A 27,116-nucleotide genomic window follows, 5' to 3' on the forward strand; every position below is an offset into this window, starting at 1 on the left:
AGGTGACCCCTCCTCCTTCTAGGATTCTTCAGTATTTTGGTTTGTTTATGGTAGTCTGTCTGGTTTTGTTATTGTTGTAAATATATATATATATGAAGGGGTTTTGGGGTGATGGTGGGGTCCAGAGCGGACGGCCAAGGAAGAATTCTTGAAGACATCTTTGGTGTAAAAAGTGATTTTATTAAAGCACAGGGACAGGACCCGTGGGCAGGAAGAGCTGTGCTGGGGTTGTGACAGGTAACTGATTATATACCCTCAGGTTGGGAGGGGATTAGGGATAGAGTAACTCTCTAAGGTATTTTGGAAGCAAGGTTTCCAGGACTTTGAGGGGCTAGCTGTGTTAGGAAAACACCATTTATTACCGTTCAGTAAAACCTGTCATGAGACCCTTCATATGTGTATCAGGGGGCCATAAGCTTGGAGTATAATTGCCAGCATATATCTTAGGGGAGTTGAGATAAAGGAAGTTTCCAAAGGAATTTTTATATGTTGAAGTAGACTTACAGATTCCTGGGGGGTCAGGATAAGCCAAGATTTCCTTTTGCCCCTAGCAGAGGTCACTCTGCCTGTTCCGAGGACTTGTCAGTGGGCTGTAGACAGTAAGGCAATTTAATTTTTCATTTGTCTTCGTTTTCCACATCATCATGGCAAACACTTAAATCCCTTTCCTTTATTCTTGGGTAGCCAGGACTGTCTGAGGAATATCACACATATCCCACCTGGGGGTGGGTGGTGCCATTAGCCTGTGTTTTGCCCTCAGCTTGTCCTGCACTCCCTCATCATATATTTTTATATATGATTTATATTTTATATATATATAAAATACATATATATATATATATGTATCTTTAAAAAATTTTACGAGAGTGGGGATGAGAGAATGTGAAGATATGCTTAGTCAACTATTTTTAATTAATCCTTGAGTTTGAAAAACTCTTTTTACCTAAAATGAAAATTGTGGTTAAATAAGCTTTGCTTGTGACAGGTGTTTCTTTTAGACTCCATGCTGGCATTTCCTGTTTGTTTGATTTTTTCCTTAAAAATTGTGGGCAATTATTACAATTTTTTTATTTTTTACTTTTATTTTTTATTATTTTTTAAAAATATTTAGTTTTGAGAGAGAGTGTGTGTGCAGGCGGGGGAGGAGCAGAGAGAGAAGGAGACACAGAATCCAAAGCAGGTTCCAGGCTCTGAGCTGTCCACTCAGAGCTTGACGCAGGGCTCAAACTCACGAACCATGTGATCATGACCCAAGCAGAGGTCGGACACTCACCCAACTGAGCCACCCAGGTACCCCTGTTTATTTTTAATGTACAGAGTCTTGGAAATTTCCAGTAAATCTCTTATATCTCCATTTATTAAAAACCCTTAATAGTGAAGAAAGACAATGTTTCAAATACAATAAAATTGTAGCTGACAGCTAGGCATCATTTGGGAACTTTGTAGGCGGTTAAAGAATTTAAGAAAGGAGGATAAAGGTGGTTTGGCCTGGAAAAGTTTTATAAATTTATTAGTCTAATACTGAATTAATAGAAGATAGAAATAAAAGCGTTGTGTAGAGTGTTATTATTTAGGGTAGGAAAAAAAAAGAAGGGTGTCAGCAGAGAAAACAGGAAATGCAAATAACACAAGGTCTTGAAAATCAAAAAGAGAAAAATAGAGAGTAGTTGATAGCATTAAATTCCAGAAAGCTCCACAATAAAGAGGACTGAGAATTGTACCACAGAATGGTTATTGAGGATCATAGTTTTAATAATGTAATTATAAATAATGTAATTATAAATATTTTATAAATATAAATTATGAATTATTTATAAATATTTATTAAAGTATTTATATTTATAAATACTTATAAATAATGTAAAATAATGTAAGAGATGTAATTAATGTAATGTCATGAGATAGGCATTAGTTTTGCATAGGACTAAGAAATGTGTAGATAACAAACAGGAATTTGTTTGCAAACCAAAGAAATTGGACAGTAGTAAGAAAAGGCAGAAAGGTCAGTCAGATATTGTTTTGTATTCAAATAGATGTTTCGATGGGATGGGGGAAATGAAAGATTCCTTTACAGAGAGTCAGTATATATATTGGTTATATAAGCAACTAAAGTCTCAGAGGAGGTAGGAATGTTGAGGTCCAGAGTACAATGGTCAGAATTAGCTTGAGAAAAGTAGATCACTTGTCCTTTTTAGTTGAGAGTGAAGATTAAGAGGCCAGGTATTTAGACAGTGATGAATTAAAGGTAAAGGTACATGCTGAGTAACCTCATTCCAAATATATTTGGAATGTGTGTGTGTGTGTGTGTGTGTGTGTGTGTGTGTGTGTGTGTGTATTGCTTATTTTGACTAATGAACTCCGGGCTCATTTGGTTGTGGAATTAACTTGATACAAACATTGCTATTAATACGTATCCATTATTTTTGCGTAGTTCCATTTGGACTTCTTCTATGCTTTATGGGGCTTTCTTTTTTATTTTATTTTTTTTAACTAAGGCATTTACTTATTTATTTTTTAATATGAAATTTATTATCAAATTGGTTTCCATGCAACACCCAGTGCTCATCCCAACAGGTTCCCTCCTCAACGCCCATCACCCACTTTCCGCTCCCTCCTACCCCTCATCAACCCTCACTCAGTTTATTCTCAGTTTTTTTTTTTTTTTTAATAAGGGATCAGTTTATGGGTAACAGTATCGGTTTTTTTTTTTTTTTTAATAAGGATCAGTTTAGTTTATTCTCAGTTTTTAAGAGTCTCTTATGGTTTGCCTCCCTCCCTCTATAACTTTTTTTTCCCCTTCCCTTCCCCCATGGTCTTCTGTTAAGTTTCTCAGGATCCACATAAGAGTGAAAACATATGGGATCTGTCTTTCTCTGTATAACATATTTCACTTAGCATAACACTCTCCAGTTCCATCCACGTTGCTACAAAAGGCCATAATAGCCAAACTATGGAAAGAACCTAAATGTCCATCAACTGATGAATGGATAAAGAAGTTGTGGTTTATATATACAATGGAATACTACTTGGCAATGAGAAAGAATGAAACCTGTCCTTTTATGGTGCTTTCTTTAGTTGCACTAAACCATCTCGGTTTTCTTCCCTTTCAAACTGTGGTATTCTTATTTCTCATCTTTCCTTTCCTGTTCTTCTAATCTGGCTTTTCACACCTTGTATTCTTTTGCTTATTTTAGAAGAGATGACTAAGCTTAAAAATAACAAAGAAGTAGAACTTGAAGAATTGAAGAAAATCTTGGTAAGTATATAGTTTCTCTTATTAATACAGAGCAGTTATTTTTCAAAATAATATGAATCTGTTGACCTAGTCTCATATACTATAGATATTTTATATTAGTGTTTTCAGCTAAATATAAAAAAATACACTTGTGTTTTAGTAAAACCACATTCTTATCTGTACCAAGTTTTATACATCTGTCTTGGCAAAAGTGTTTATGTTATTTGAACATGTGTTGACAGTACATTTAAGTAAGAGCAATGCATATGATATAGCTGGTTGTAAATTTGGTATGCCTTTGATACCTTTGAACCACAAAGCTACACTTTTAAGGAAGATATGTATGTTATATATTCAGTAGCTATGTTAAGTGTTCAGATAAAATCACGTTTAATGGATTTGTTAGGGTAGGCTTCATTATGTTTTAATTGATTATAATGTGTGGAGCATGGGTGGCAAACTTTTATTTGAAGAACTGGATAGTAAATATTTTAGGCTTTATGAGCTATATACACAATGTTAATTCTCCTCTCCTCCTATTTCCACACCCCCTTCTCCTCCTCCTCTCTTTTATTTTTAAATAAAATGTAAAAATTATTCTTAGGTCAAGGGCCTACATAAAGAGATTGTGGGCTGATTTTATCTAGCAGGCTACAGTTTGCCAACCCTTGCTATATAGTATTGTTTATGATTATAGATATTTGATGGTGGGTTTAACCTGTTGTGTCTCTACCTGACTTTGCAACTCCTGATTCTTCCATCTCTTGGGAAGCATTATTTCCAAATGCTTATCTTTTCTCCACTGAATTGCTTTAACTCAAACTCTTGTGAATAGTAATGTTTACATTGCTTTCAGATTTGATAATGCAGACTCATACTTTAAGTTTCAGCTTGAATATCAGTTGTTTAGGAAACCTCTCTTTAATACTCTTATCTAGTTTAGGTCTCTGTATGGCTTGTTCCCATAGCCACCCTGTACTTTTCCTGTATAGCATTTATCACAAATAGAATTACTTTATTTTTGGTAAAATTATTTAAAGCTTTATTTACCCTTTTGATTCCCCCTTACTTAGCACAGTAGGTGGTATACAGTAGGTCTTCAGTTAATAAATAGTGGAATGAATGTATGCTCCCATAAGGGCTAAGGGCTAAGAATCCATGCCCTGTTTTCCTTATAAACCTAGTACTTAGTACAATGACTGACACCTTATGAATATTTGTTGAATGAATGAATACTAAAGCATTATTTTTAGTGTAAAGATTCACTCCTATGCAGACAAGAACTGGTTTAAGGTTTTGTTATATTTGGACAGCAATAGAACACAATTAATATCTTGGTCCTTAAAATTATGTTTTGATTGGTAATCTAGCTCTTTGCTTCTTAACTGTATGACTAAGAGCAATTTAACTAAACTCTTGATGCCTCAGATCTCCATCTCTGAAATGCACATAGCTAATAGGGTAGTTGTAAGGGATAAATAAAATAATACATTTGCCCTTTTAACAAACATTTGTTGAGTTTCTATTATGCTATACTCTGGGGGTACAGCTGGGAGCAAATGGATGCATATGCAGCTTTCATGGATCTACAGTCATGAAATAATCACATTTAAATATAAGTCATTCAAAGGTAATATTACAATGGTGACAAAGGCAATAAAGGATTAATTTTCAGTGCTATGAGGCCTATAATTAAGGAATTTGAACTAGTTGGGTCAGGAAAGTCTTTTTTTAAAAAAATAAATATTGAACTGAAATTCAGAGAAGGAAGGGAAGAGCTTATCAGGTAGAGGAAATATTATGTGCAAAGTTTCTTTAATAGGAAAGAGTATGGTGAGTACAACCTCGAGTGAAAAGAAGAGAATGGTACAAAATGAGGCCAGAAAGTTAGGTAGTAGGAGCTTGGCAGTTCATGGCCTTTTAAATCTTATCAGGATAATTTTGTATTATCCCAAGAGGTATGGGAAACTCTAAGGAATTTCAGTAGGGAGTGACTTGGTTTGCATTTTGAAAAGCTCATTTGGCTTGCAGAATTGAGAACAGATTAAGATAGAACAGTTAATTAGACAGACAATCACAGTAGCTAGAGGAGAGATGATTGTAGCTTAGGCTGGGAAGTAGTGGTGAGAAAAAGTGGGTGGTTTTGAGAGATATTTAAGATTTAAATACTTAGGTTGATCCAGGATGATATTAGCATTTGTTGAAAAGATTCTTTTTCCCCCTTGAATTGCTTTTGCACTTTTATAAAAAATCAATTGGCCATATTTGTGTGGATCTGTTTCTGGACTATTTCTGTTTTCTTGATCTATTTGTTATCAATTCACTGACATATTAGTGTTTTTGATTACTGTAGCTTAATAGTCTTAGATTTGGGTAGTGTGGTTCCTCTGGCTTTAATATTCTTTTTCAAAATTGTTTTAGCTATCCTAGTTCCTTTATCATCTAGATTTTCAGCTTGTCTATTATCTAAGGAAATCCTACCAGAATTATGATTGTAATTGTGATTGTAATTGTAATTGTGATTATGATTGTAATTGTGTGAAATCAAGTTAGGTTGAATTGCTGTTATTACTTATGTTGGGTCTTCTAATATATGAACATGGTATCTGTCCATTTGTATAGATCTTCCTTCATTCTTTAGCATTTTTTAGTTTTCAACATACAGATCTGTACATGTTGTATTTATACCTAAATATTTCCTTTCTGGAAAGTGTTTTAAGTAGTATTTAAAAGTACTTTTCCCAAAAAACCTGTATTTTTCCAGTTGTACATTACTAGCAGGTGGGGATACAATTGCTTTATGCATTGGCCTCGTATCCTACAGTCTTGCCAAAATCATTTATTTTTTATTTTTTTAATGTTTGTTTATTTTGAGAGAGAGGGAGGGAGCAGATAGGGAGAGATGCTGTCAGTGCTGAGCCCGATGTGGGGCTCGATCTCATGGCTGGTGAGGTCATGACCTGAGCGGAAACCCAGAGTCAGATGTTTTAATCCACTGAGCCACCCAGGTACCCCTTTTCAAAATGACTTACTAGTTCTTGGAGTTTTTTGCACATTCCTTATAATTTTCTATGTAGACAGTTATTTTGTCTGCAAATAAGGACAGTTGTAGTTCTTTTTTTCTTGTCTAACTGCACTGGCTCAGACTTCCCAGTATGATGTTGAAAAGGAGTGGTGACCATGTACATCTTTGATGTGATCTTAAGGGAAAATATTCAGTGTTTTGCCATTAAATATGATGTTTAATTCTAGTTTTTTTTTTTTTTTTTTTTGGTGGAAGTGCCCTTCTGTTCCTAGTTTAAGCTTTTTTTCTTATGAATCTGTGTTGAATTTTGTCAAGTGCTTTTTCTGTGTTTACTGATATGATCATGTTGTTTTTCTTATTTAGAATATTAATATTCTAATCAATGTCATACATTGATTTTCAAATATTGAACCAGGCTTGCATTTCTGGGATAAATCCCAGTTGGTGTGGTATATTATTCTTTTTCTAAATTGTTGAATTTCTGAATATTTTGTTGAGGATTTTTGGTTTTGTGTTCTTGGGAAGTCTATAGTTTTCTTCAATGGTCTTTATCTGGTTTTAGAATCAGGCTAATACTGGCCTCATAAAATGAGTTGGGAAGCATTTCTTTCTGTTTTCTGGAAGAGATTGTATACAATTAGTGTTATTTCTTCCTTAAACATTTGGTAGAATTCTCTGGTGAAATCATCTGGACTTAGAGATTCTTTTTTGGCAAGATTTTAAAGTATGAATCTAATGTTTTTCATTATTACAGAACTGTTAAGGTGACCTGTTTTATCTTAGGTGATTTGGTAGTTTGTGGTTTTTAAGGAATTAGTCCATTTCATTGAAGTTGTCAACTTTCTGTGCGTAGAGTTGTTTGTAGCATTCTGTTATTTTTTAAATATCTATGGAGTCTATAGTCTATACTCTTTGATTACTAATATTGGTGATTGGTGTCTTCTGTCTTGTCAGTCTTGATAGAAGTTTATTGATTTTACTGACCTTTTCAAAATAACCAGCTTTGTGTTTTGTTGATTTTTCTCTACTGTTTTTCCATTTTCAGTTTCATCAGTTTTGGCTCTTATCTTTACTATTTCCTTTCTTCTACTTGCTTGGGTTTATTTTGTTCTTTTTCTAGGTTCTTAAGATGAAAACCTAGATTGTTTTGAGACTTTTCTTTTCCATTTAAACATTTAATGCTATAAATTTAATCACTTCCTTAACTGCATCCCACAAATTTTGATATCTTATATTTTCATTTTTATTTAGGTTAAAATATTTTCTAATTTCTCGATTTCCTCTTTGACCCTGGGGTTATTTAGAAGTCTGTTATTTAATTTCCATGTATTTGGAGATTTTCCTCTTTTACTTATTTCTAGTTTAATTCCATTATGGTTCAAGAATATACTTTATTATTTAAATTTATAAAGGTTATAATCTATCTTAGTAAATGTTCCATGTGTACTTGAAAAGAATGTGTATTCTGCTGTTGTTAGGTTCTATATGTGTTCTTTAAATGTTAGATTCATTTGATTGATGGTGTTGTGAAAATCTTCCGTGTTGTCGATTTTTTTTTTGTCCTGTTATATTATTACTGAGGGGTGTTAACATCTCCTATTTTGATTTATTAATTGTCTATTTCTCTATAATTACGTCAATGTTTGCTTCACGTACTTTAAATTTCTGTTATAAGTCTCACATTCATATAGAACTATTCTGTCTTCCTGACAAATTGATCTTTGATCATTATTAATATCTCTCTTTATCTCTGACAGTATCTTTTTGTCTTGAAGAATGTTTATGGTTTGCAAGGTATATCTTTCAAACTGGATTAGTCTTTTATTTGTAAACACTTGTGTATATGTATATATGTAGTCTGTATATAATTGGGTCTTCCTATGTAATAGTGCATAGGAGTTAGCTTTCTAAATCACAGATGCGATCATGTTATAGCTGTATCAAAATTTTAAATAGCTCCACATTGCCTATAAAATTGAGACTCTATAAACACAATTTAGTAGTTATTATTAATATAGGGCCTTTATTGTCAAGCCTTTAATAAACCGTTGTGATCTCATGCTTAAGTAAACAACATGAAAATTGACTTAAATCTATGTTGGATAACAGGAGGAGTTGATAGTAATTAAGCACCTGTAAGTAAAGAGTTAATGGTTGTTTTATACTTAGTTTTGCTCACTTTCTAGAGCTATGCCATCCAGTATGGTAACTAGAGGCCAAATGTGGCACTTAAATTTAAATTAATTAAAATAGACCAAATTAAAAAAAAAGTCAGTTTCTCAGCTCCAGTAGCCACATTTGAAGTGATCAGTAGCTACCGCATGTTCCTGTTATTGCAGAAAGTTCTATTGTATAGGACCCATCTAAAGCAAAGATTGACAGAATTTTTCTTTAAACGGCCAGTAGCAAATTTTTAGGCTTTGTGGGCCATGTGGTTGGTCTCTCTTGCATCTATACAGCTTCATTGTTACAAGGCAAAATGGGAATATACAATACATAAATATGTTGGCTGTATTACAGTAAAGCTTTATTAAAAACAAGTAGGGACTGGATTTGGCCTGTGGGCTGTAGTTTGTTGATCCTTGATTGTCTAGAACATTGAATTTAATTCTTTTTTTTTCAATATATGAAATTTATTGTCAAATTGGTTTCCATACAACACCCAGTGCTCATCCCAAAAGATGCCCTCTTCAATACCCATCACCCACCCTCCTCTCCCTCCCACCCCTCATCAACCCTCAGTTTATTCTCAGTTTTTGAGAGTCTCTTATGCTTTGGCTGTCTCCCACTGTAGCCTCTTTTTTTTTTTTTTCTTCCTCTCCCCCATGGGTTTCTGTTAAGTTTCTCAGGATCCACATGAGAGTGAAAACATACGGTATCTGTCTTTCTCTGTATGGCTTACTTCACTTAGCATAACACTCTCCAGTTCCATCCACATTGCTACAAAGGGCCATATTTCAACATTGAATTTAATTCTTGATACCTTATTTAAAATTGTATATTGACAAAGGAATCCTCGGGGAATGAAGTAATTTAAAACCATTTCATAGGAAGAATGATAAGAATTAGAGATTTTAGAATGGTGAAGAGAAAAAGAAAAGTTAGGGAGTGTTGATAATTCTCTTCAAATATTTGTCAGCTATCATGTAAAAAAGGAATTAGACTTCTATGCGACTAAGAAAGGCAGAACAATGACAACTGCATGGAAGTTATAGGGAAGCACGTTTTAGTGCAATATAAAGACAAACAGGATTGGTAGGATAGTGAGTGACTAATAAATGCTAATAAATTAGAGTGAATTATGCATAAGATAAGGTTTGAATTCAATGACCTGTCTGATTTTTTTTAAATAAAAAATTTTAGGGCTCTGTTTATTCAATCCTTTGTTATCATATTTAGTTTTGGAATTAACTTATTAATTACTTGTTTTCTCTTTTTAAAAAATTTTAGCCAAAGAGAAACTCGTAAGTCTCTTCACTCTAGTTAGGTAGTTTGATCATTTTGCATACGTGTGTGCTTTGGTTGTCCTGATTTATGGTGTTCTTAAATAGGTAGAAAACCAAAAGCTTTTAGATGAAAAGAAACAATTTGAGAAGATTGCTGAAGAATTAAAAGGAACACAACAAGAACTGACTGGTCTTCTCCACACCAGAGAGGTTTGTTTAGAAAAGATACATTTTGTCCTGCAACATTTTGTTAGTAGAGTACAGATTTACAGAATAGATTATGGTATAGCTATTAGCTTTGTGAAAGATTTCTTCACAAAATTCCTTTCAAAGGAAGTGTTCCTGCTACATTTAATGTACTAATGATTTATGTGATACACATCTAGAAAATCTTCATATTCTAATGTGGGAGAGAGAGGTCAGCATTTAAGATATCAGGAGTATGCATCATGCTATGGTTTATAACAATCACATTTTTGATGTCTTCAGTATTCTTAATTTAAACATTTAAAATTTAACTTTTGTTAAGTTCTTAGTTTACAATAATTTTTATAGTGCTTACGTTATAATTTTGGAATATGTTTTTTATTTTATAAAGGTATTTTTTCAATCCATAACAGTATTACGTTGTAACTATACAATAGTTTAAAATAGTAAGAACAGCTTAGTTTTTAAGATACTGCCTGACTTCATTAATTATTATATTTTTTTATTGATAATATAACATTTTAATGGAGATTAATTACCTGGTTGAGTAAAACTGATGAAAATATTTTATAATTTGTAAATATAATTTTACTGGTTGAGCTTTAGAATATCGAGATGGAATTTACTTGTATTACATTTGTCATTATTCATTATTCTAAAATTATAATGCTTTTGGCATTAAATCTATTAAATTTTAAAATGTGACATTTTCTTACCAAATTTTTGCCTAATATGAGTTGATTACAGACTGACCATACTTTTAAAATAAGAATATTGTAAAAATGTTTGCTGTGATTATACACATTTATTTTCCAGAGAAAAGTGCATGATTTGGAAGTACAGTTAACTGCCATTGTGACAAGTGAGCAACATTATTCCAAACAGGTTAAAGAGCTGAAAACTGAACTTGAAAATGAGAAGTAAGTTTTCTATCTTATAAATAGCTTATATATTTCATTTTTAAGCTTTCTGGTAGTTAATAAATTAGTAAATTATATTCAATATTTATTTGAATGGGGTTAAAGTTGTATTTTATTCCTACTTAGAGATCAAAATAATTTATTAATTTTACTGCTGATGAAATTAACAATGGTGTGTGTGTGTGTATATATATGTGTACGTATATACATATACACATATACATATATACACACACATATATACACACACCATTGTTAATATATATATACAAATACATATACATATATACATATACATATATACATACACATATATATATAATTGACATAAAAAGAGTATATCACAAAGTTGAGAACTTCTTTAGAATATCAATATATTACTTTTCTTGGTGATACTTAGTTCCTCATAAAAATAATTATTTGCAATTCTACCCATTTATTTTGGTTGCTTGTTAAATTATTTCATAGATTTGTTTTGGTGAAGTGACAAAATACATACAGGTCATTGAATTCTGGGTGAAACTTATTAACCAAAATTCCTTTTAGTAAATGGACTGGTTATTTATACATTAGTTTAGTGTTTCCTATTTCAACCTTTCAAAGCTATGTTTGCTTTTTCAACCTTTCATTTTTTAATCTACTCTTAGATGAATTTCCAGTATTGGTTAAGTAGGAGAAGATAATAGGTGCTTGCTACTGAAACCGCACAGTTCCCCCTTCTTTGATTTAAAATTGATCCTGACTGCACTAATAGCAGTAGTAATCTCTCTTCCAGTGTAGAGTATTTGAGATCTTGTAAGAGCAGTTTAAGTGTTGTACACAAAAATTAAATCTTGTTTTACTTATTTTAATGAAAATATTTTGTTAAAAATAGCTCATGCCTCATGTGCTACTATAATCAAATCACCAGAAGTTTGGAATAGTTTTGAGACTGTCTACTAGAGAAAATTATATGAGAAAGTAAGACACCCTTCAAAATTTGTGGAAAAGTATGGGGAGATGAGGTGTAGGGAATATGCAAGGAAATCTGTGGCATCTTAACTTAGTGTTGAAAATTTCAAACGTGTAGAGGGAATAATGTAATGAAGCAGCACATAGCTATCATTGCACTTCAGAAATTATTAATTAATGGCCAATCTTATTTATATTCCCAGCCCTTTCTCCCTTTCCCCTAAGATTATCTTGAATTAAATTCTACATCATATAATTTAATAGGTAAATATTTAGGTCTGACATGTTTTTAAAAAACAGGCTTAAGACTACTGAACTAAATGCAAGCTGCAACAGACTTTCACTGGAGAACAAAAAATTAGCACAAGAAACAAGTGAAATGGCCCTAGAACTCAAGAAACAGCAAGAAGATACTGATGTGAGTTGTAAAAGAAAGTACCAGTGACTTAGTTTTCTAACCTGTAAATATAGGGGGTTTGAATAGATGACTTTCCAAGATTCTTTACCCTTTACAAATCTGATTATCTTAGAACTGATCCTCTGTTTCAGAAGAAAAATATGCATATTGATTTAGATGGTGATAATGGGCAACAGACTATAGAACTACCCATTGATAAAGTTAATGTAATTTTAAGCGTTAGGATTTTTATGAATATTTATTCAAGTATTTATCGGGTAAATCATATGACAGTGTGGAGGATACAACGATGAATAAAATACCTTCTTTCCTCATTAAGATCTTATGACTCAAGAGAAGAACTAAATGCTCAAATAACTTAAAATACTATGTTATATGTGTTGTTTTGGGGACAAAGTGTTATCTTCTTCCTTGGAGGAAGAGAAGGCTTCAGAGAGAATATAGCATTGATTTTGGTCTTAAAAGATGACTGATTATAAGTTCAGTAGGTAATAGTGAATGGAAAAGCATTCCTTGAAATCACAACAATATGAACAAGGATAGAAGGCCTTAAAGTATCACTGGGAGACAATAAGTAAGACTTGCTTTTTAGCTGTTGTATATAAATTACTAGGGGAATAATTAAAATAAGGCTGGAAAAATAGTATGTAACTATGCAAGTTAAATAGCTCACTGTCTTGTTTTATATATAACTAATTGAATTTTATGGTGACAGATAAAGGTTTTAAATATTAGTTTCAATTTTATTGTTGTTGAAACAGAATGATTAACATAAACATTTATTATTTCTTTAGAATAGCAAAAAGAAAGAAGAACGGATGTTGAAACAAATAGAAAATATGGAAAAAACTGAAACACAATTAAGGCAAGACTAATGAGTTGGCTTTTTTTTGTCTGGCAAAAGATTTTAGTATGTTTCTATTTGTTATGGTTAATTTAAATTACACTTAATGTTGGATATGGTATAAAGTAAAAAATTAGAATGATTGCTTTGGAGTTCTGCTTAAAAATAAAATCATAACAATGTCTTTTGTTCTATTGTTGAAATAGGTTAGACAGGAATTTTAAAGCATCACGAAGAAAGTAATTATATGCAAGAAAATTTAGAAGCGAAATTTAAAAAAATTAATGTTATTTTAAAACGTTGTCCATGTTTCTAGGTGTTTTCACAATTGTCTATTTTTAATGTCTGTAAACCAGTCAAGTGGATATAACAATTTATTTTAATCCTTGTTGGTTTTAGAGATGACATTTTCCAGTTTTCCACTATCATAAATAGTATTGTAGTAAACATCTTGGAGCATACAGATTTTTTCCCTTATTTTGAATTTGATAGGATACATTTCAAGGAGAATTTACTGAGTCATAGGAATAATTATTTCAATAACTGTTGATAGTCAAATGGTTTCTAATAGGTTATACTAGTTGTAAACCATGCAGTACAATCACTATTGTATGAAAATGCTGGCTCCAAATATCTTTTAATTTGTTTTGGGTATTATTATTAATTTATTTGATAATATAATAGATAAAAACAACTCATTGCTATTAGGACTTGTAATTTTCTTTTTTGGGGGGTAAGTTTTGGAATTTTTTGTGTTTGCTTGCTAGAATTTCTTATTTCTAAAATTGCTTATATCTGTTGCCTGTTAATACTTTTGAGGTCTTGTTTACTTACTGATTTACTTAAGCTTTAAATAATATATTTACATATATTTATAATATGTTACAGTACATATTTCCCCCAACTTGTTGTTTTCCTTGCATTTTGGGTAATTTTTTGTTGTGCGTAAATTTTTTAAATTTGAATTAAATCTAGTTGTCTTTTTTTGGTAATTTTTCCATTGCTTTTCTACTTAGAAATGTTTTGCCTGCTTAAAATCACATATTAATCTTTTCTTTAGTTCTTTTTCAAATTGATATATTGATACTTAGTTTTCTTTCTCTTTTTCAAATCATAAAAACATTTGAAGATAGCAGTTTACTTCTTAACACAGCTATGGATCTATGACTTAGGTTTTGATATATAGTGTTTTTAATGTTTATTTTCTAAACAACCTGTTCCTGTATTTTAAGTTTCCTTTTAATCCATTAGTTAATTTAGATGGTTTCTAAATACTTGGGGGTCCTTGTCTGTACTTATATTTTGAAGTATTAAGCTTTGGCTTCTCATTTTGGTTAATATATAGGATTGAGGATTATATGAGGTAATGTGAATAAAGTACTACATATAGTGTCTGGCCACAAGACCATCGCCATTTTCTAGGTTTGGAAAGTCATCTTTTATTACACTTCTAATGATTGCTTTTGTTGTTGTTGCTCAGTTTTCTCCTTCAGAGAAAGTAGCTGTTATTTCTAGATTGAATCTCTGTGATTAAAGCACTGTACATTTTGGAGATAAAAAATGAAGACCTATTTTAGGGAAAGGCTACCTTTTATTTAGGAGAATTAAAATTACTTAGAAAATATCTTTTTGTACATCTGCCTACTCTTTGGACATAAATAACTCTGAATATATATGTATATATACACTCTGAAGAGTTATATATAATAACTGTATATGTTATATAATTATATATATTGTATATATATTATGTAATTATACAATATATACTACATATATCACAACTCTATATACTATATATATATACACTCATATATAGAAGTAAGAATATGCCAATTAAAAATTTTATACTCAGTTAAAGAGTAAATAGCCTGAATTCAGTTTTTACAAGGCCAATTATTTCATATGATTGAATAATATTTATATATTTCTATAAATAGAAATAGCTTCAAGAAGGGGTGCCCGGATGGCCAGTCGGTTGAGCATCGGACTCTTGATTTCAGCTCAGGTCATGATCCCAAGGTCGTGGGATCAAACCCCGCATCAGGCTCCACACTGAGCATGGAGCCTGCTTGGGATTCTCTCTCTCCCTCTCCCTCTGTCCCTCTCTCCTGCTCATGTGCTCTCTCTAAAATAAAATTTAAGGGGCGCCTGGGTGGCTCAGTCGGTTGAGCGGCCGACTTTGGCTCAGGTCACAATCTCGCGGTCTGTGAGTTTGAGCCCCACGTCGGGCTCTGTGCTGACAGCTCGGAGCCTGTTTCGGATTCTGTGTCTCCCTCTCTCTGACCCTCCCCCATTCATGCTCTGTCTCTCTCTGTCTCAAAAATAAATAAACATTAAAAAAGAAATTTTTAAAAAAAACATAAAATAAAATTAAAAAAAAAGAAAAAAATAAATAGCTTCAAGGATTCAAGACAAAAGACCATTGCTTTCATGTGCAACAAATTTTTAATTTACAAAATTTTGAAAGGATAATACATGCATATGGTACAAAATTCAAAGTGACAAAGGGGGGCACATAAGGAAAGAAAACTGTCTTTCCTTTGTCTTTCTGCTATCTAGTTTCCCTCCCCAGAGGTATCACTGTTTCTTATGTGTGTTTCCAGAGATACTCTCTCTCTCTATGTAAGGATATTTGTCTATGCAAATATCTCAGTCATGTAGTAGTTCATTAAAAATCACTTGTATTTATGTCCCTAATTTATTTGTATAAAATAATAACTATGTCTTGACTATGATGACTAATTTAAGACTAAGGAAGAGTAAAGTGAAATCTTGATTTAAATCAGAAATACTTCTTTCTAGAGGTTTTTTTAGTGGAAAAAGGATCTACATAGTTTCAAGTTAAATGTATAAATTCATTTAAATGTAGGAGAGGAGGTATATATGTTGACATTAATGCATGAATAATTACCAAACAAAATGAAAATCTAAACCAACAAAAAAATATAGTCAAGCATTTTAGAAATCCCAGAAAATGAATAGAACAAAAAATATAAAGTTTATTACTATATCACTCTTCCATTTCCTTTAAGGAATGAACTGGAATCTGTGCGAGAAGAACTAAAGCAGAAAGGAGATGAAGTTAAATGTAAATTGGACAAGAGCGAAGAAAATGTATGTTATATTTAATAATAAATTGTAGAATAGAATTTCAAATCATAAAATCACCATGTGTGTAAAAAAAAATAAAGTGAAATATTCTAGTGTATAAATAGTGATATAGGGACTATTGTAGACTGTTGACCTTAAAAATACAGGCAAAGCTGAGTTATTTTGCTTACAGGATTTATAAATAAAAGAAATAGTGGTATAATTCTAAATTTCTTTCATAAATCCTCAACATTTAATGTTGATATACATTTTTAGGCTAAAGAGGCTCAAGAAAAAATTTGTCAGTAAATGACATACTGATAAAATTGGTAAGTGTGTGTTGTGCTTTGGTGGGTATGATGTCAATATATAGAGATAGGAAGAAGGTTTTCCGGGAAGAATATCACAAAAGTGGAATAGTACAAAGTATGTGATTCCACCATGTTCTAGGCACTGTTCTGGGTGTCAAGCTTGAACTTCATTTGTTCTGGTGGATAATGTGTGATCCAATTAAAGTTTTTTTTTTTTTTAATGCTTATATATTTTTGAGAGAGAGCAAGCGAGAGCATGGGGGGAGGGGACAGAGAGAGAGAGAGAGAGAGAGAGTGGGGGGGGGAACAGAATCTGAAGCAGGCTCCAGGCTCTGAGCTGTCAGCACAGAGCCCAAGGTGGGGCTCGAACTCACGAATCACTAGATCATGACCTGAGCGGAAGTCAGATGCTTAGCTGACTGAGTCACCCAGGTGCCCCCAATTAAGATTTGTTATTAGGGAAGTGATATTTTTAATTTTTAAGAATGGAATGAGGAGATATGAAAGGTGCTGGAGTCAGTTGGAAGGCTTTAAAAAAGTGTCCTGAAAGCTCTGGAAAAAAAATCTTGGAAAGGACTTTGGCCTAGTTTAGTTTACTTACTTCTTCCTGAATTGATTATTGTGGGTAAGGGGTAGAGTAATTTGGCAAAGCCTGAGGTACTTACCCACCTGCTCCTGGAGACAGATTAGCTTCGATCAAACAACATGGATTTAGCAGGATTATCATGGAATTTACACTAACAGAGTTTTCTCGGGAAAGAATGGTGGCCAGACCAAAACATAGGTCCTCTATATAGGTGCTGTTGGAGCCTGTACGGGGCATCTAATCAGGATAAGTTTCCTGGAAGAAGTGACATTCAATTTGAAACCTTAGATTAATAGGAATTAGTGGAAGGCAGAGAGGTGGACATAAATATATCAGGGAAAAGAGTGTTCTAATTTACAAGTATACACACACTGTATACAGACCATGAGAGAGTCTTTTGTATTTAAACAATTATGAAAAGTTCATCTTGGTTGAAAGGTGGAGTTTAAGATTGTGGTAATAGTGTAGAGAGTAGGGAAAGATGAGAGTGGAGAGATGAGGATAGGGAAAATGAAAGTTGGGAGAGATGAGGGCAGATTATTTAAAGTCTCATAAACTATATTTAGGAATTTGAGGTTATTGAAGAGTTTTGACCTGAGGAATGTCATGTTTACTTTTAGAAAGTTGTCAGACCATCTCAACTAAGGATGAGATGAGCTAATATTTTGAAGGGCTTACAGTGTACCAGGAACATTCTGGTTCTCTATATATTTTATCTTAGTTAACTGGAACTTACTTTTGTCCTCTTTTTATGAATTAAGAAATCAAGCCTCTGGGAGCACCTGGGTGGCTCAGTCTAGTTATGCATCTGATTCTTGACTTCGGCTCAGGTCATGATCTCACAGTTTGTGAGACTGAGCCCTGCATCAGGCTCTGGCTGGCAGCACAGAGCCTGCTTGGGATTGTCTGCCTCTTTGTCTGTTCATCTCTCCCTGCCTCCTCCCCCCAATAAATAAATAAACTTAAAAAAAAAAAAAAAAGAAATTGAGACTCTGAATGGCATGAATAAGAAGTAGTAGTGGTAGTGCTAGACTTCTACCATTCTTTAGACTCTCCCATATTTTTTTCTTCCAAAAACATATTTTTTACTTTCAGTTTCATATTTACTACGTTCAACCAGAAAAAAACAATTTAATCTTATCCTAAAGACTTGCTATGTAATTTACTGCTTTAAAATTTGCATCGGAGGCTGCCCAAGACCCCAGTCCTTTTGTTTGTGATGTGGTAAAACATGAATTTAGTGTTTAAAATAAAAATTCTCTACCAAGAATTTAAATTTATGTTATCAATGTACAAGATATTAGTGATGAGTTAAGGGAAAAAACCCAAAATGCAAAACAAGTTGTTAGCATATTTAAGCTTTTTCCATGGTTGGATTTCTATTTACCTATTGAAACACCTTCTCAGAAAGAATCCAATTTGTAAGTAGTTCTCAGATATTTGCCTGGCATTGATATTCATTACACTTTTCCCCCCAGTCTGCTACCTTAGTTTAGACATTTATATTGTTTCATGCATGCTTTATCTGAGCCTATTTTCTCATCTCTAAAATGGAGATAATAATACCTGACCTGTCTTTATCATTGGGTTGTTACAAGGTTCAGATCTAACAAATGTTTGTGAAAGACATATTTAAAAAATTATAAACATTTGTATGCAAGACAACTGTTAAAAATCCAGGGTAGCGGGTGCCTGGGTGGCTCAGTTGGTTAAGTGTCTGACTCTGGATTTCTGCTCGGGTCATGATCTCATTCATTGTTTGTTAGATTGAGGCTTGCGTTGGTGCTGATGCTCAGAGCCTGCTTGGGATTGTTTCTCCCTCTCTGTCTGCCCCTTTCCCACTTGTATGTGTGCATACGCACACACATGCACTCTCCCTCAAAATAAATAAGTAAACCTTTTTTTTTTAATTTCAGGCTAAACTGGGAAGTTAATACAATATAAAGTGATTGTTGGGCCAAGATAAGAATGATGAACATTAAAGACAGTTTCTTTTTAAAAAAAAAAAATACTGAAATAAACTGGGAGAATGGATATTTTTGTAGAAATATAAGACTAAGTTTTATAATTCCATTTCTATAAGATTCTCATAGAAGAAAATTCTGTTAGCATTTTTAATCTGATGTCATATAATGTTTTTTAGGCTCGCAGCATTGAATGTGAAGTTTTAAAAAAAGATAAACAAATGAAGATATTAGAGAACAAGGTATTATCAAATTGCAAAAAATGTTTTTGAGAAAAGAGACTTTGTAACAATATATGTATGACTAGATTCTTTAGGAGGAGTCTTTACACTGTCTTGTAGAAAGAGATCTCAATTCTCCATTGAAGGCTTTAAGGAATAATTTTGGATTTTTACTGCAGGTTTCTTTGAAGAGGCCATTAGTTCAGGAGTTTTGTACAGTGCTTCAAAGAGCAAAGTTTCATTAAACTTCTCTTTAGTTATCTCTTCCCTTTCCCCAGATTTCACACTCTCAGCAGCTGTATTTGTTGCAGATATCTTTAGAGCGGCAAGATGCTTTTAAACATTATTGTTAGACTTTGCTCTCATTCTTATAATCCAGGGAGCTACAGAAAATTTTCTCGTCTTTTTATGTGAAGTTATGAAGTGTTTTTACTGCCTGGCTGTCCATCCCAATTCACTCTTCCTTTCTCTGTCCCTCACCACACACTTGTCCTAAACTTGACCTTCTTTATAGTTGAGTAGTCCTCTGGAAAAGTATAGTTCACTCTCTGAAGTTCTGACCTCTAATAAGCAACACTGTTTTCTTCTACCTAGAATTCTGGTGAATAAAATTCTTTGTTTCTATGCACATGAATTATTTTATTTAAAATTGAACTGTGATTTCAAAAACTGTGATAGTTTAAATCCTTTTCAAGAATTTTTGGACATCCTACCAAATATATTTATCTTCATTAGCCCTAAATTTGGAGATTATTTAAACTTAAAAGGAATGAAAACTTGTTATTTTAATTTTCATTAGCTTATTCAGAAAGAAGGGAGAGTGAGATGGGGCAGTCAAAATGACTTCAAGGTTGATAGTTTTGATGCCACTATCATTTTAGTAAGGTATATAATTTTTGGATGGTAGTAATGCCAATAATAAAGAAGGTTTTTTTTAGGAATACCAGTATTTGAAGTCTTTTCAGGTCTCATTCTGCTTTTTGTTTCTGCTGATTCTTTTGTGTTTTTTAATGATTCTTTGGAATTTCATCTATGGGATTTCTTTGTGGTTTGTATTGAAGTTGGGATCTTCCCCAAAAGATTTTCTTGGGAGCACTGTTCACCAGGAACCATTTTAAATTAAATTCTCCATTTTTAAGTTTTTCCAAATAATAGAGATAGCATGAATTAAGCCTATAAACTCATATAAGGCTACCTCATGTCTACAAATTTCAGGGAAGATTTTGATACCTTTAACTTAAGTGTTAGCATCAAGACAGACAAGTTTTCTTACAGTACCCTTCTGTGTGGCAGATTTATTTCTTGTTTACATTTTCATAGGGTAGGTAGTCTTTTGAGTTTATGGCTTTATGCGGGGTTGCGTTATTGAATTCTTTACCTTTAGTGAGCTCTAAGTTTTATCTATTTCCCTTACCCTAGGTAGTTTCAACATACATCCTTAGCTGGTTTTGGTGCTACCCCCAAACCTACTATTATCACTTTAAATTGTAATTTCAAGTAAGCAGATTATCTGTTTTGTAGCCATTTACTTTTAAATTATCAGGAAGGTTGTTCAGAGTATCTAGCTGCCTTTTCTGTCAAAATTGGAAGTAAGGAAAAATTATATACACAAATAGTTGTACCTGCTAATATGTTTATACCAGTAAAATTGCTGTGAAAATCACTTTTCTTTAACTTTTCTTCCGTGAAGTAGACGGTTTGGGGGTGGGGGATATTAAAAATGAGATAAATAAGTCACTTTAAACAACAGTGCCGTGTATTACTCAGCTTTAGAATAATACTTAACTATGACTGCACATGGGTTTTGCAGTAAAAATATTTAACAGAATAGTTTGTGCTAAGAGAGGTTAGTTCCCCCCCCCCCTTTGGAGTTTCTATTTTGATGGAAATTAGGACAATTTACAAAGTTGTAATGTCTTAGGACTGTTTAGAAATCTGTGCTTTTATGGTGCTCCAAATATTTCTTAGCCTAATGCCTCTTGATCCAATCATGCCTGTGTACTCAGGTGAAATAGTCTCTTAAAGTGAGATTTAAAAAAAGTGGTTTAGATAAGAGGAATTAGAATGTAGCTAGAACATAGAGTATCACCTTATTTCCCTTCCCCAAATATAACAAGTAAAAGAGACTCAGAAATGAGAAATGGGTAATAATGAGTGGGGAATAATTAAATGGGGAATAATGAGTAATAATGGGGAACAAATTACAGTTAATCTTATCTCTGGCTGTAGCTTTTGAAAATCCAATTAATATAATTCAGCCTTCTGTATAGAATTTACCAAGAGGCACATTTTCTTCATTACAATTTATACTTGATCACATAATTTTTGACATTAATGGAATTACTTAACCACATGATTTTTGAAATGACCTCTTTGTTACCTTATGCAATATTTTTGTTTAAAATTACTTATTTTGACTGGAATATTGAATAAAATAATTATAATTTCTCATAATTTGTAGTGTAACAATTTAAGGAAACAAGTTGAAAATAAAAGCAAGTGTATTGAAGAACTCCAGCAAGAGGTACGTGCTGATTCTCAAAATCAAACTATTAAAGGAAAACTATTTTTTTTCACTATACTTTTAGAGAATAATGCTTTTCTTTCCTTTAGTAATTTCAGTCTAAGTCAGTGGCAGTGCAAAATTGAATCACTAAATGTAATTCTGTATTTTTAATTTTTTACAGAATAAGGCCTTAAAAAAAAAGGGTACAGCAGAAAGCAAGCAACTGAATATTTATGAGATAAAGGTATTTGGACTCTTTGTTTTTAAAATACTAGTAAGTAGATGAGAACTTAGGAATTTTAAACTCTTCATATTGTAGCAGTAATTTTCAGAAATTATCTTTTGAGATTACAGGAATCCTTTTAGTTGTAATAGAGTACTTGTCTGTGATTTAGCTGAATTAAAATAATATAAGCAGCTTAAAATACATGAACATGTGTGGTATATGTGTGTATTCATATTCCTTACCCATACCTCCACAATTGAGATTGAGTAGATTTTGGGGTGGAGCCTTGGAATCTACATTTTATAGAAGCTCTACATATGATTATCTGGCTGCCCAAGAAGTTTGAGAACCATTGGTTTTGTAGAAACAAATTAAACTTAGGGAATGTCAGCTCATGATGTCAGAGCTCTAATTTGTTATCATATGCCCAAGTCTTTGAACAACAACTGACAGTACTCAAATAGTTTTTGAGTCTTGAATGGAAAACAATGGTTCTCAGTGTTTGAGACATGTCCCTTTTCTAGGAAAGCAAAAATATTACACCTTCCTGTAATACTGTTTGAGATTAAAAATATATAAACATTATGTTAAAAATGAAAAGAAGTCTCAAACTGCTGGAATTATGTAGAAAAGTAACTGATACATATATCCTATCAATCAGCCTTCGGTAGGTAGAATCAAGAGAAATGTGCAAAATCTTCATAGCAGCATTACTTATAGTAGCCCTAAACTGAAGATGACACAATAACCATTAGCAGTATAAAAATAAGTCAATAGGAAATCACTCTAAGATGACCCAGATGATGGAATTAGCAGATAAGATCATTTATATAGCTATTTTAATTGTGTTCAAAGATGGAGAGTATGATTATAATGAAATAACAAATGGGGAATCTCCATGAATAAATGGAAACTTTAAAAAAGAATCACATGGAGATTCTAAAACTGAAAAGTAAAATATCTTAAACTTCAAGTGTCCTAGTAGTAGATTGAAAATGGATGAAGAGAGTGTCAGTGAGCTTGAAGCTGGATCAATAGAAATGATCAGAGAAGCACAGAAGAAAGATGGAGAAGAAAAAAAAAAAAAGGAATGGTACTTCACTGGCCTGCGGGACAATATCAAGTGGTTTTAAATGTGTAGTTGGAGACCCTAAGAAGAGGGTAGAGAGAGAATAGGTCAAAAGAAGGTTATTTGAAGGATTTCTGAAAAATTTCCCACATTTAATAAAAAACAGAAACTTGCAGATCTGTGGCTTTTATCAAATCCAAAGGAAGATAAACAGAAAATGATACCTAGGCAGGTATATCTTAGTCAAAGTGCTAAAACCCAAAATAGAAACTTAAAAGCAGCCAGAGAAGAACATCATATTGCATATGGGGAAACAATGACACAAATGAGGGCTGACCTTGCATTAGGACAGTGAAGGCTGGATGACAAAGGAATGACATCTGTAAAGTGGTGCCAGAAATAAACCATCAAGCCAGAATTCTGTATGCAGCAAAAATAAGGACATTGAGAGTTGTACTAATCGTTAAAGACCTGCTGAAGGAATTTTTTTCTGTCTGAAGGAAAATGACATCAGATGAAAACTTGAATCAATGGAAGGAATGAAAAGTACTAGAAACAGTAAATATGTAAATGAATACAAAAGGCTATATATTTTTCTTTTTTTTAATTTTTAAAATGTGTATTTGGCTTCTATAAAAAAATTCTAGGGGCGCCTGGGTGGCGCAGTCGGTTAAGCGTCCGACTTCAGCCAGGTCACGATCTTGCGGTCTGTGAGTTCGAGCCCCGCGTCAGGCTCTGGGCTGATGGCCTGGATCCTGGAGCCTGTTTCCGATTCTGTGTCTCCCTCTCTCTCTGCCCCTCCCCCGTTCATGCTCTGTCTCTCTCTGTCCCAAAAATAAAAAAAAAAAAACGTTGAAAAAAAAAAATTCTATGTACAGTGCATAAGATATATGACAACCATAGCTCAAAGGGCAGGAAGGTAAATACAACTATTTTGTTGCAGGATTTTTACATGATACATGAAGTAGTACACTATTAAGTCCTTGTGTAGACTATGAGTTAGTGATACATATTCTCTCTAGAGCAGTCACTATAAAATAATGGAAAGAAACAGTGAAAAGCCAATAGAAAAATGGAATGAAGAAAAATATTTTTCCATTGGTTGTCAAATGATCCTTTTTTGAAATATTTTTATTTACAGTTCTTCACCAGCTTAGCTCCACTGCTCGCTATTGATGTCATGAGAGTGTCAGCCATCAACATTGCAGCCCGCAGATTGGGCAGTCAGTCCCCAAGATGTCTTTAATGGTTCCAGAGAGTTCTCTAGCAAAGATCGGTGCCACATCTGTCTGACTTTGTTGCCAGTCTCATCAAAAGTGTTATTTCCACTGTGCTTAATATTTTTCTGCTGCTTTCTGTCTCTTGGCGGTTTCTTGATGGCTTTGATAATCAGGTCAGAGGCAGAAGGTACTACTTCAATCTGGGCCTGTCTGTTCTGAATGGTCAGTTTCACTGTAATCCTCAGACCCTTCCAATCACCAGTTGCCTTGGTGATATCATCACAAACCTTTTTTGGAGACAGACATAGGGGGCTGATCTTCGGGGCTAGGACAGATGTGGCACCAACTTCTCTACCATTGCCCATCAGGTATACAACTTTCATCTCATTGGGATCAAACTTTATTGGCATGGTGACAGCAGTTGATGTTGGATGAATCTGGATTTGGGACCACCAAAGACAGTTGCACCTTCATCTCCTCCCAGCCAAAAGCCAAAAAAGTGGAATACTAAAAAATTTTGATAAATCCAAAAGAGCAGAACAAAAAGATGACGTGAATGGAAGGCAAAGAGCAAAATGATACATCTGAATCAAGCATATCAATAATTACCTTAAATATCAATGGACTAAATAATAAAAAGAAAGGCAGAGATTGTTAGTCTGGATAAAAAATTGAGACCAAACTATATGCTACCTATAAGAGACATACTTTATTTAATATAAAGATACAAGGAAGTTGAAAATAAAGATGAAAAAGATCCATTGTATACCATGCAAACAGTAAGAATAGGAAAACTGGAGTGATTGTTTTAATAACACACAAAACAGATTAAGATAAAAGTATTATCAGAGATCCAGAAGAGCATTTCACAGTGATAAAGGCATTAATGTATCAGGAAGATGTAACAATCACGAGTATGTTTGTATTTTATAACAGAGCTTCAAAATACATGAAGCAAAAACTTAAACTAAAATGAATTATAATACACCTCTTTCAGCAATTGATACAACTAGTAAAAAATTGGTAAGAATGTAGAAATTCTGAACAACACCATTTACTACCTTGACTTAATTTGCATTTATAGAACACTATAGTTAAGCTGTGAATTATTTTGTAGACACATAGAATGTTTACCAAGGAAGACCATATGCTGGGCTATAAAACAAGTCTCCATATGTTTAAAAAGATTTACAAAGTATATTCTCTAACTACAATAGAATTAAGTTAGAAATAAGTAACCTTAAGATACCTAGAAAAGTGAATATTTAGAAATTAAATATCACACTAATAAGTCATAGGCCAAAGAAGAAATCACAAGAAAAGTTAGAAATGATTTTAAACTGAATAATGATAGAAATACAGCATGTCAAAATTTGTGGCATGCATTTGGCAGGTTTTGGAAGGAAATTTATAAACAATGTTTTATTTATTTATTTATTTATTTATTTATTTATTTATTTATTTATTTATTTAATATATGAAATTTATTGTCAAATTGGTTTCCATACAACACCCAGTGCTCATCCCAAAAGGTGCCCTCCTCAATACCCATCACCCACCCTCCCCTCCCTCCCACCCCCCATCAACCCTCAGTTTGTTCTCAGTTTTTAACATTCTCTTATGCTTTGGCTCTCTCCCACTCTAACCTCTTTTTTTTTTTTTCCTTCCCCTCCCCCATGGGTTTCTGTTAAGTTTCTCAGGATCCACATAAGAGTGAAACCATATGGTATCTGTCTTTCTCTGTATGGCTTATTTCACTTAGCATCACACTCTCCAGTTCCATCCACGTTGCTACAAAAGGCCATATTTCATTCTTTCTCATTGCCACGTAGTATTCCATTGTGTATATAAACCACAATTTCTTTATCCATTCATCAGTTGATGGACATTTAGGCTCTTTCCATAATTTGGCTATTGTTGAGAGTGCTGCTATAAACATTGGGGTACAAGTGCCCCTATGCATCAGTACTCCTGTATCCCTTGGATAAATTCCTAGCAGTGCTATTGCTGGGTCATAGGGTAGGTCTATTTTTAATTTTCTGAGGAACCTCCACACTGCTTTCCAGAGCGGCTGCACCAATTTGCATTCCCACCAACAGTGCAAGAGGGTTCCCGTTTCTCCACATCCTCTCCAGCATCTATAGTCTCCTGATTTGTTCATTTTGGCCACTCTGACTGGCGTGAGGTGATATCTGAGTGTGGTTTTGATTTGTATTTCCCTGATGAGGAGTGACATTGAGCATCTTTTCATGTGCCTGTTGGCCATCCGGATGTCTTCTTTAGAGAAGTGTCTATTCATGTTTTCTGCCCATTTCTTCACTGGGTTATTTGTTTTTCGGGTGTGGAGTTTGGTGAGCTCTTTATAGATTTTTGGATACTAGCCCTTTGTCCGATATGTCATTTGCAAATATCTTTTCCCATTCCATTGGTTGCCTTTTAGTTTTGTTGGTTGTTTCCTTTGCTGTGCAGAAGCTTTTTATCTTCATAAGGTCCCGTAATTCACTTTTGCTTTTAATTCCCTTGCCTTTGGGGATGTGTCGAGTAAGAGATTGCTACGGCTGAGGTCAGAGAGGTCTTTTCCTGCTTTCTCCTCTAAGGTTTTGATGGTTTCCTGTCTCACATTCAGGTCCTTTATCCATTTTGAGTTTATTTTTGTGAATGGTGTGAGAAAGTGGTCTAGTGTCAACCTTCTGCATGTTGCTGTCCAGTTCTCCCAGCACCATTTGTTAAAGAGACTGTCTTTTTTCCATTGGATGTTCTTTCCTGCTTTGTCAAAGATGAGTTGGCCATACGTTTGTGGGTCTAGTTCTGGGGTTTCTATTCTATTCCATTGGTCTATGTGTCTGTTTTTGTGCCAATACCATGCTGTCTTGA

General features: G+C 33.3%; 1 protein-coding gene and 1 pseudogene across 1 annotated transcript in view; one reads left to right on the forward strand and one right to left on the reverse strand.

Moving 5' to 3' along the window:
- SYCP1 (synaptonemal complex protein 1) overlaps window positions 1-27,116 on the forward strand; it is a 126,787-nt gene that overhangs the window by 47,049 nt on the left and 52,622 nt on the right. The window contains exons 15-23 of the mRNA XM_042993787.1: window positions 3,195-3,256; window positions 9,812-9,916; window positions 10,730-10,833; window positions 12,085-12,202; window positions 12,997-13,067; window positions 16,082-16,163; window positions 19,180-19,242; window positions 21,683-21,745; window positions 21,909-21,971. Of these exons, the coding sequence (XP_042849721.1) occupies window positions 3,195-3,256; window positions 9,812-9,916; window positions 10,730-10,833; window positions 12,085-12,202; window positions 12,997-13,067; window positions 16,082-16,163; window positions 19,180-19,242; window positions 21,683-21,745; window positions 21,909-21,971 (731 nt within the window). The remainder of the gene's footprint in view (window positions 1-3,194; window positions 3,257-9,811; window positions 9,917-10,729; window positions 10,834-12,084; window positions 12,203-12,996; window positions 13,068-16,081; window positions 16,164-19,179; window positions 19,243-21,682; window positions 21,746-21,908; window positions 21,972-27,116) is intronic.
- LOC122240743 lies at window positions 24,212-24,652 on the reverse strand (annotated as a pseudogene).

This window comes from Panthera tigris, chromosome C1, assembly GCF_018350195.1.
Source record: "Panthera tigris isolate Pti1 chromosome C1, P.tigris_Pti1_mat1.1, whole genome shotgun sequence".
Classification (NCBI taxonomy): domain Eukaryota; kingdom Metazoa; phylum Chordata; class Mammalia; order Carnivora; family Felidae; genus Panthera; species Panthera tigris.